At 38.5% G+C, this 11,869-nt stretch overlaps 1 protein-coding gene across 1 annotated transcript; it reads right to left on the bottom strand.

Annotated features, from left to right (window-relative positions):
- Window positions 1-9,388: 9,388 nt before the first annotated feature.
- On the bottom strand, window positions 9,389-10,333 carry LOC128100880 (olfactory receptor 998-like). Its single transcript, XM_052723628.1, has one exon. It carries the CDS (start codon window positions 10,331-10,333, stop codon window positions 9,389-9,391), a length of 945 nt encoding a protein of 314 aa, XP_052579588.1.
- Window positions 10,334-11,869: the final 1,536 nt, after the last annotated feature.

Genomic DNA, 11,869 nt, shown 5'->3' with positions numbered 1-11,869 from the left:
ACAAACTATCATTAACAATTTCAAATGTTTTAATTCAATAACAGGTTGACTTAAAGAGATTTTTAACAGATTATTGGCCCATGTTATTGAACTAGAAGATGGTATTTCTAGCCTCTGTGGGTAGTTGCTATGTAAATAGCTTGTGAAATATTTGGCATTGGTCCCTATGGATTCTGTAACACTTCCCACAAAGATTGCATAACTATGTGATCTAAATCTCCTTCAATAAAATTACATTTTAAGAGAGAATTGCTATGTTTAGTAGTAGTTATAATTGTTCATGCTACTAAATATCTGTCCATAAAAAGAAATAATATACAAAGTCTTTAACAAATGCAGTGTCAAAAGCAGCTGATGTCATAAAAGGACATGAAACTTACCTAGGAGTTACAGGAATCTGGTGTTGACAGCCAATTGCCATAGAAATTATGCAGAAAAATCAACCATTTAATGCTAAAGTAATGTAAAATTATATTTCAATGTTTCTGATATTTTATATAAAATTCCTAGGTATGCATGTTTAATCAATCAATAACATTCCTAAAATGTTGACTATGCCTTTTATTCATGATAATTTTGTGACTTAATAAGAGCAACTTTTTAAAAGTCCTAGAAGGAGATTATATAGGATAATTATTAAAATAAAATTGGTTAATGCAACAAATCAATTTATGTTCTCCATAAATAAAAGAAATAGAGTATTTAAGTCATTGATAATTTCTGTAGTTTAATATATAATACTTTCAAGTAGCTAACAGTTACTATATTATTCAAATAGGTTCAATAGTATAAAGTGATTAAAATTATTTGACTAATGTTAATTAGATGTTTTTCAGCAGTCACAAGCATTAATCTGGAATTTGGGAGGGAACTGTTATCCATTGCAGAAATGTTTATGTTTATGATTGTTTTATGATTTATGTTGTGTTATGTTTATTCTCACAAATAGCTGTGTGGCGCAAAGGCAAGTACACATGGCACCTAGCTTTGGAGCAATCACTGTTTGTTTGATTGGTTTGTTTTTATTTATTTATTGCAAGTAATTTTGAACCTTCCATAAAATATGTTATATAATCTTTATGTCCTTCCTATGCCCTTTATGTTAGCATCTAGAAAGCCTTCTGCACATTAAGTCTTGCAAAATTATTCATTTAAAACTGACAAAACTATATGCATTTTATATACAATGTGTTGTTTTAAAATATATATACATTATGGATAGGCACATTGGTCAAATTACCATGTAACAGTCTTTTCTCATGTTTTTCTTGATAAAGACATGCATAAAAATTTAAGGGCACATAAAATCTCTTAGCAATTTTTAAAGCTACAATACACTGCTATAAAAATGACTCTAAATTATTTAAAATTAGGAAATTCTCTTCATAAGAAAATTAATTAACAAGTTTTCCAGGCTCATGGGACTTTATGTTTCCAAAGTTTAAACTGTTCCTAGTCTTTTTCCTCCATATTTTATAACCTTCATATAGTTCAGCCTGCAATGCACTCACTTCTTTAAGGATATCTTTTCTGCATCTCCTTTACCACTTCAAAGACAGTGATCAATTTTTGAATAAGGAAGGAAGATTCATCACCCTACATGGTGATGGCCTTTCTGCAAAGCATGACCTCATAAGTACTCAGTGAAGAAGATGAATTGCCTGTGCTGGTGGGCTTGGTCGTGGAGAAAGAATTCCTGGATGAGTGTTCACCCACTTACTGCACAGAATAAAGAGCCTCATTTGGAGCTACGAATAACTCAAAGTCAGGTCCCTAATGAACTTAGCCTCAGGAGCTTACACCTGAAGGGACAAAATTAACAGGATCTCAGCAGCATCAGAGCAAAGTATTAATTTCTAACAGTACCTTATTCTTAATGAAATACACACTCTCATTTTCATTCTCTCTCTTCTCTTTTACCTTTTTTATGTCTTCCCCTCTTTCCCCTTACACATCCATAATAGTCCCCCCTGTACTATCATACACTACCTTCTCTCAGATTCAAATGAACTTGTAGAAGAACCCTATCTTCTATCAGCACAGACTAATGCAATAAACAGTCATTTGCTTAGCTTGAAGTAATTTTCTTTCCTCATGCTGAAGCCAGAACATTTAGACATAAATCCTGATGCCACAATTTACACATTGCCACTTTCAGTAAGATTCTAGTAGTGTCTAAGCCTTCTTCTAGTGGTTTGTTGCTCACTTGGGTGCTGGAATGCTCACTGAGGGCATAAATTCAGAGTGTCCAACACAGACTCAAATAAAACTCTCTGGTGTATTCATTTTCATAAGGCCATCTAGAAAAGACCTGAAGAGATAAGACATTCATACAAAAATCATACTCACTAATAAGTGGATACTAGATGTAAAGCGAAGGATAACCAGACTACCGTCCACAGCTCCAGAGAAGCTAGCTAACAAGGAGGACCCAAAGAGGAGACATATAGATTTCTCTGGGAAGGGGAAATAGATGAGATCTCCATGAGTAAACTGGGGGTGATGAGGGGCAGAAAATGGAGGGTAGGGCATGGGGAATGAGAACATAAGGGAACTGGGTGGTTGAGCTGGAACAGAGATGGAGTGGGAGAACAATGAAAGAGATACCATGATAGAGGGAGACATCATGGGGATAAGGAGAAACCAGGTGCTAGGGAAGTTCCCAGGAATCCACAAGGACGGCCACAGCTTAGACTACTAGTGATAGTGGAGAGGGTGTCTGAACTGGCTTACCCCAATGATTAGATCAGTGAATACTCTAACTGTCATCATAGAGCCTTTCTCCAGTAACTGATGGAAGCAGATGCAAAGATCCACGTCCAGGCACCAGGCTGAGCTCCAGGAGTCCAGTCAAAGAGAGAGAAGAGGGATTCTATGAGATCTTAAGGGGTACAAAAGGATCTCCCTGGAAAGGGGACATAGAATAGATATCATAGGTGGACTAGGAGTAGGGTGGGGCCAGGAATAGGAGGTATAAGATTGGGGGTGAATACTGGGAGAAAGAACTGGAATTGGGGGAGAGGGGAAATCTCAGGGGTGAGGTGGAAACCTAGTGCAATGGAAACTCCATGGAATCTATGAGAGTAACCCTAATAAATGCTCCTAGTAATGAGGGGCACAGAGCCTGAACCGGCCATCTTCTGTAACTAGGCAAGGCCTCAAAAGCTGAGGGATTAGGATATCAACCCAGCCACAAAACTGTCGACCTACAGTTTGTCCTGCCTGCAGAGCTTTCTGGGACAGGAGCCTAGCAGAATCATCATCAAAGAGACCAGAGATTTCATCCAGCAACTGATGGGAGCAGATGGCAAAGCTCAGGGATTCCTTAGGAGGAGGGAGAGGAAGGATCTGAGGAATCAGAGGGGTCAAGGACACCAAGAGAATGTGGCCCACAGGATCAACTGACCAGAAATCATGGGGACTTGCAGAAATCACAGAGCCTGTAGAGGTCTGATCTAGATCCCCTCCCTATGTGTTATAGTTGAGTTGCTTGGTGTTCTTGTGGGACTCCTAACAGTGGGAGTGGGGGCTGTCTCTGACTCTTTTGTCCACGTGTATGACTCTTCTCCTACTGGGTTGCACCATCCAGCCTTGATGTGATGGTATGTGTCTGGTCTTATTGTAGCTTCTTATGTAGTGTTTGGTGGATATCCCTGGGAGCATCCTCTTTTCTCAGGGGAGGCAGAAGGGGGCAGATCTGGAGAAGAAGAGAGGTGTGGGAAGAGACTTGGGGGAGGGGAGGGAGGTAAAACTGCAGTCAGAATGTAATATATAAGAGAAGAATTAAAAAAAAAAAAGGATTGGACAGTACCTAAGAAACAACACCCAAGGTTGTCCTCTGCCATCCACTTCGCGTATACACCTGTGCATACACACCACACAGAAAGAAAAAAGAGGAGACTGTTGATGAGCAAGAAATACTTCTCAAATAACTCTATGTACTAAAAGTGTGCAAAAAAATCCCAGAAAAAAATTAAAGCAAAATAGCATTCTTCACGACAATAAATGTAAAAATTCCTTACAAAATCTTGACAAATAGAATGCAAATACAACCAGATGAAATATATTACAGAAGAGCATCTTTACAAAGACATTTGGATGTTTAAGTGCAATTATTCATATTAATTGAGTTTTTAAACCAAACTATTTCTGTGGATACAGAAAATGCGTATGAAAACTCATCAATACCCATTTCTAGTGTTTGATTAATTTTCTCTGTCCTGGTCTTCCATCTTCCTGGTGAAATAAACTCCTACATATTTTATTTTGTCATATATGAAAGTTTCTCTTTCAGTTAAGTCGTTTTACTGTGTAAAACAAGTGCTGACTTTTGTTGCTCAGTTCTGTATTTTCCAGCCTTATTGTATTCATTTACAGGTCGTCACTTTCCAATGTAGTACTGAGGACTTTATTTTAATTTTTTTTAGATTTATTTTCAGTTTTTATTTTAAATTTTAATCCTGCAGACTGACTTCCAATAAATTCTATACTCATTTTTTTAACTTTTATTGATTCCTTATAGATTTTACATCATGCATTCCAATCCCACTTATTTCCCCATCACCTTGCATCCACCCTCTGCCCTTGCAACCCCCCCAAAACAAAACCAAATTTAAAAGTAAAAACAAAACAAAGCAACAAAACAAAACCAAAAAGATAAATGAATAATTTTTAAAAAAATAAAGAAGAAGAATCTTGTCATGGAAACTGTAATGTGGCCCATTGAGTCACACAGTGTACCCTTTAGTTCCTTTATCTTTACTTGCCAGTGTTCATTGCCACAAGTCATTGGTCTGGCTCCAAGAATCTGGCTTCTTCTATACCACCGATAATGGGCTTTCACTGGGCTTGAACATCCTGTTGTTGTCCTGTGTTGTGGAGATTCTGCTGTTTCCGATCTGTAGGTTCGTCCCATTCATGTGCCCCAACAGTTCATAGATGAGATGGATGCTGGGGTGGGCCAACTCATAACCCTGAGCTTGGGTAGTAGCTGGGTTGGTCAGCCCACCAGCTTTCCCTCATTATCACTACCCAGGTGAGAGAGTCTCCAGCACTGCCTCTCATCCAATGCAGCCTGTTGCAAAGAGCGGTGCCCATTTTCCTGCTCTCTGGTCCTCAGATTCCAGTTCCCCTCACTTACCGCCAGGGCCAGCTTTACTGTTTTGCTAGGCGAGGTACAGGGCCCTCTCTCCCAATTACTATAGAAAGCATATTGGGGGGGAGGGAGCGGGAGGGTGATCAGCTCTCCTGGTCTCACACTCTCAGGGCTGGCTCACCTGTTCCCCTGATAACAGGCTCAGCTCTAGTGTGCTGTCCAGGCAAGATGTAGGCCTGCTCTCCTGTGAGCGGCAGCTGGTGAGAGGCAAGGCTAGTAGTTCTCTCACTCTCATTACCCCAGGGCCAACTCTCTTGCCTGCCACAGGTAGCAAGTGACGGAGGCGGGAGGGCATCTTTCCCTCACCCATGCCACCACAGGGCAGACAAGGGGGAGTGTGGTCAGGTCAGCTCTATTCCTCTCACACCCTCAGGGCTGACTTACCTGCATCCCTGACAAGAGGGTCAGCTCTATTGTGCTGCCCAGATGAGAAGAGCCGGTTCTCTCGTGTGCTGTAGCTGGTGAGAGTCAGGACTAGCTCTCCCACTCTTGTGACCCCATGGCCAGCTCTCTCATTTGCTGCAGGTGGTAACGGGTGAGGGGTGAAGGGCATCTTTCTCTCAAGCATGCCACCACATGGCAGACGGGGGTGGGGTGAGGTGAGGTGGGGGGGCACTGAGGAGGGGGCAGAGTCAGCTCTCTTGCTCTCACACCCTCAGGGTCTGATCACCTGTGTCTCCTACCACAGGGTCAGCTCTAGTGTACTGTCCAGGTGAGGTCCACACCAGTGATGGGGTGGTAGGGCTGTCTTTCCCAAGTGCAGCGGTGGGGGCGCTCTCTCCTGAGGGGTGGAGCCTGCTCTCTTGCTATGGTATCCAGCCAGGGCCAGGACCAGCTATCCCAGGGCCAGTGAAGGGCGAGTTGGCTCAGCACAACATGGTTCCAAAGACCCCCTATAATAACACAGGCCCTGACATTATCACAGACCCCAGCTGCAGCAGGACCATGGACCCAGACCTGGCCTTAGGCAGCAGCTTGGTCCTGGACATCACCATGGCCTGGTGGCAGCACTGGCCACCCAGATCAGTATGGCCCCAGCTACAGCATGGCCCTTGGTCACCAACATGATCTCAGTTGGCAGACCTAACCCTGGGCAACTTCAGAACTCTCAGTGCTAACAGGAGCCATGGACATTGCCCCAGACCCAATTTTAATTTTGACAGTTCCATATATATAATAAATTTTAGACATTTTCACACACACCCCATTACCTCTGTCATCCTCCTCCTTCTCCCACCAAAACTTCTTGTGGTTGCTTTCTTCGAGAGTGTAGCTACTCATAAGCTTCCCTCATTCTAGTAAACAACCTCTCATCCATGCTCATGTGAGCAATGATAATTAAATGAATGGGTCACATAGACATAAAAGGAGGAGAAGGAGTGGCTGGTTTTCTACGTACAAGATTGTATCATGAGAAGATGGGGGTAATTTCCCTTATTCCCTTCCTATCTGCATGCCTTTTAATACTAGCTGTTTCCTAATTTTTCTAGCTAAGGCTTCTTTTGCTTTAAGAGTAAAGAGGGCAGTGGTAGTCACCCTTGTTTATTTACTCATATTACAAAGCAAGTTTTAAACTTTTCACCATTAGATGTGATGTTAACTCTGGGCTTGTCGCATACATAGCCATTATTGTATTGAAGTGCATTTATTCCTTGTCTAATTTTTTAATGTGTTCTATAATTAAAGGACATTAAACTTTGTCAAACCAATCTCTGCATTTATATGGTTCTGTTCATACTTTTTATGTAGTGCTTGTAGCCATCCTTGCAACCAAATCCTTAATTTGTGATTAATTATGGTATGTTGTAAAACTTTACTTGCTAGTATTTTTTGACGAATATGGTGTATGTGTTCATATAAGATTGGCCTATAATTTTCATTTCCTGTAATGTCTTTGTTTAGAATAAATATCATGGTAATCTTGGGTTCATCAAATAAATTTTTTAAGTATTCTGTACTTCTATTTTGGAAAACCATTTGAGAATTTTTATAATGGAAAATGTACTGTAGGGGCCATATGGCAATATGGTCATCTCTAGGCAATATGACCTGGTGGTCCATAACAACACTGGTTGTTCAAGACTGGGGATTTGAGTTCAGTTTCCAGAACCACAAAAATGTGGAAAAAAAGAACCAACTCCACAAACACACACACAATATTCTCATAATAATAATAAAAATTTTAATAAAGATATATCAGAAAGTGCTGTGCAACTTGCCCAGGGAGAGAAGCAAACGATAGTCCTAACAGCTGAAAGAAAAGATAAACACACTCATGAGGACATAGTATAAACACACTGAAATCATCAATAATAAAATGGTGGTTCTACATACATGCTCCTAAAACTAATTTTTATTCAATATATAGGGTATGGTTTTGCCTTTGTGAATAAATGATTGGTACTATGTATTGATCTACAACTTGAGTTGTTCCTACCTGTGGCTGCATAAAATAGTTTTCCACAAGCCAATAAGTTAATGTATAATATTTATATGTTTTTATTTATTTATGTGAATGTTCATGCACCTGCATGCATATATGTGCACCACATGCATGCAAGTGTCAGAGAAGCTAGAAAGGGGAGTTGCATCCCCTGAAAATGGAGTTGCAAGTGCCTGTGAGGCACTCAATGTGGATGTCAGATGCTAAATCTGGATCTTCTGCAAGAGCATCAAGCACTCTTAACTACTGGCCCATCTCTCTGGGCCCTAAACATCTAAATCATTTTTGGATTCGCTTCATATTTCAAAGAAGGGATATTTTTCTTCTTATGATGAATATTGGAATTATTTCTTCTAATTTTTATTGCAGTAATACATCCAGTTTTTTGTTTGTTTTGTTTTGTTTTATTTTTACATTAACACTATTATTTCTAAGGTCTGCATTTCTAGAGGACACTGTTCTGGGCTGTAAGTCACTTGACTCTATCATTTGTATTGGGAACTTCCAAATGTGTTTGTGAAAATGGAGCCCTTCAGCAGGAAAGAATGAGTATACATACTGAATAACAGCTTAGCTAACATTGAAAACCATTAATGTTTCAGCTCCATTAAAAGGTACCACAATGAGTGTTTAGTTTAACTTCATGATTAAATGAATACACTGAACACTTTTTCCACATATTTTTAGAAATTTATATTTTTGGGTTGGTGATTTGTCTGCCCCTTCATTGGCTGAATTTTCTAACATTTGTCATTTTGGTTGTGAATATGGTTACAGTCTTATTCATAACTCCTGCATAAAACTAGTTTCTCTCACTTTCTTTTCTTGTTTTTAGAAGCTTGTTTTGTTTTGTTTTTTGTTGTTTTGGGTTTTTTTTTCTTATGTGCATGTGTCTGTGTGAATGTATACCACGTGTGTGGAATGCCAGCAGAGGCCAGAAGAGGGCACCAGACCCCCTGTGGTTGGAGTTAAAGGAGATTGTGCACCATATAACATGGATGCTGAGAACCCTCTGAAAGGACAAGAATGCTTAACTGATGAACCATCTCTCTAGCCCCTAGTGCATTCTTTCAATTCAAATTCATGGTGGTTTGATTTCAAGAAATTTTTAATGTCTAATCAAGGATGTGACAGTTGTGTAGCTTGATCTGCATGTGGGACTCCTATTGGTGGAAGCAGGGTCTGTCCCTAACACTGACTGTCTTCCAGGAACCTATTCCTCATACTGGGTTGCCTTGCCCATCCTTACTACAGTGGCAGGAGCTTGGTTCTACCACGGCTTGATATGCCGTGTTTAGTTGACAACCAAAAGAGACCTGCTCCTTTCTGAATGGAGGTGAAGGAGGAGTAGGTTGGAGGGTGAGAAATAGGGAAAGTGGTGGGAGGGAATAGGAAAAAAGGAGGGAGGGGAAACTGGGGTCCAGACGTAAAATAAATTAATAAATTTAATTAATAATAAAAAAGAAAAACACAAACAAAAAAGTATTGACATAGTAAACATTATATAGATATTTACCTTTGTCTCCAAGAATGTGTTTTTATTTATGTTGTTATATAACTGTTATTATATAAATATACATATATTTATATTTATATTTATGTTCTCAGACCACTTTCATATAATTTTACAACACCAATCATGCCAGAGAGACTAAGACAGGCAGTAAAACACATTGAAAATTCTCCACTTTAAAAAATAATCTATTAAGTGGAAGAAACTGTTTCTTCTATATGTCTTTTTTACTATATTATCTGTCATTGACATCTAAGGCATGGCATAGAGTTTGGCCTTACCCATCTGTTGGAAAATGTTTCCTTTGTACTTTTCTTCTGAATGCATCTTTCACTTCCTTGTTCCTCAAGCTATAGATGAGGGGGTTCAGCATGGGAATCATGACAGTATAAAATAAAGAAATAACTTTGTTGGTGTCCAGGGAAGAATTTGTACTAGGTCGAACATAGATGAAGAACAGAGTTCCATACAGGATGGAGACCGCTGCCAAGTGAGAGGAACAAGTAGAGAAAGCTTTCATCCTCCCACCAGTGGTCTGGATCTTCAAGATGGCCATCAAGATGCAGATGTAGGAGGCTATGATGATCAGACCACTAAACACTCCTATTGTTCCATCTAAGACAAAAAGCACTATCTTGTTGATCCAAGTGTCAGCACATGCTAAGGAAAGCATTGGGGAAATATCACAGAAGAAATGGTTGATGGCATTTGGACCACAGAATGGTAAGCCAAAAGTCAAGGTTGTATGAGTTGTGATATTTATAGCAGCTAGGACATAAGGTCCTAGGACAAACTGTACACAGACCCTCTTGGACATAATGAGAGTATACAACAAGGGCTTACAAATGGCTGTATACCGATCATATGCCATGGAAGCAAGGAGGAAACATTCAGTTCCCACAAAGAGACCAACAAACCATAACTGTACAGCACAGCCCACAAAGGAGATGGCTTTTTTCTCTGCAAAGATGTCACACAGCATCTTAGGGGCTATGAAAGAAGAGGAGCTCATATCTACGAAGGACAGGTGGCTGAGAAAAAAGTACATAGGTGTGTGCAGCCTGGGGTCCTGCCATATGAGAGTGATCATGCCCAGGTTACCTCCCAGGGTGACAAGATAAATAAAGAGAAGCATGGTGAAAAGTACAATCTTCTGATAGAGATGATCAGTGAGGCCCAGGAAGAGAAACTCGGTCACTATGGTCTGATTCTTTTCTTCCATTGTCAGTGGGTTCTGTTGTGAGACAAATGTGCATTCTTTTATTACAAACTATCACTAACAATTACAAATGTTTGAATTCAATGATAAGTTGCCTTAAGCATGTTTGTTACAGACAGGTGAACAATGTTGTTCTGAGGTGGGGAGTATTTCTAGATTCTGTTTCTGGGCAATTGTATAAATATTCTGTAAAATTTTGGGCAACATTTTGATACGTTTAATTTTGTAACTCTAGGAACTATCTAGCTATATGATCTAAAATTCCTTCAGATGAAATATAAAATTGGATTTGAAATGTGTTCACATTCATAAAGAGCTTCCTTAAAAAAGAAAAAATATATAAACCATAGGATAGATACTATTTTAAAGGGAGCATGAAGAACCAATATTATTAGATGCCAAGTAGGTAAGAAATGAAAGGGAGGATTGATATTTCTCACCCCAAATGCATAATTTTAACAAAAGAATATGATTAACATGAGAGTTTCCTCCTCTGAGATTAAGAGATCTGCCATGCAATGGATATTGTAGTAGAAATTAAGATTTACTGAGTTAAAATAATATAAAATATTTTACATATTTTCCATAAACTCTCAAGTCATTCGTGATAAATAAACTATAGTAATAAAATATATAAAATAACAACTGTAAATTTTAATCATGGAAAACCCTCAAGAGAATACTTATAAGTGACTCAGCTAAGACAATATGAGCTATTTCAGATTTACTAAAACAATATGTAGGATGATTTATATTAAAAATTATTTATAAGAACCAATCATGTCCCTCTTTGAATAAACAAAATGTAAAAATCATGTTAGTCACAATTTTGTTATCTTAATATGCAATTTTTAAAGAGTTGATCATGACATCAACTATTTAATTCGTGATATTCTTATCATATCAATGTTACTTGTATAATGCTACCTCATTGCAGTAACAAAGACTAATGCTGATTTTCATTAGAATCATTATCTGTTGTTGAATGTTTCTAGTTTTAGTCATTAAATACAACCATGTATTCATGTGGAGATAAGAAATAAAACAGTATGCCCCTCTTCTCTTTTATTGTCAATCACTAGTTATCTACTTAAGTTTTATTTATGTGCTCATTTAAATGTGTTGCTTTGAGTCTTCTATGGAGTGAAAAGAATAATCCTCTCACCCATCATGTCTAATGTGGTCTTAATCTTCCTCTAGAACATTATTTACTTTCTCTTAGAGAATTATTTCTTTTTTTTGAGAATTATTTCTTGTAAACGGCAATGAAAGTTCTCACATTCATAGACAAAATGTGGTGTTTTGAAGTATGTATAAATTGTGAAGTAATTAATAGAGTTTAATTATTATGTAATATTCCACACATATAATCATGTTCTGTTCCCATTCATGCAGGAAAAACATGAGACACTTAAAACCTCCTAGAGATTTTCCAATACAGAACATTCATATTAAAATTACCTTGCATTATTTTTCAAAATCCAGGCAGATCAATTCAGAAAACTGTTCACATTCCATAATTCAGTCTTATGACAACGT

Source organism: Peromyscus californicus, unplaced genomic scaffold, assembly GCF_007827085.1.
Source record: "Peromyscus californicus insignis strain IS unplaced genomic scaffold, ASM782708v3 Scaffold_7__1_contigs__length_154581171, whole genome shotgun sequence".
Taxonomy (NCBI): Eukaryota; Metazoa; Chordata; class Mammalia; order Rodentia; family Cricetidae; genus Peromyscus; species Peromyscus californicus.
The sequence above is the reverse complement of the archived record's forward strand: the minus strand, read 5'-3'. Positions and strand labels throughout refer to the sequence as shown.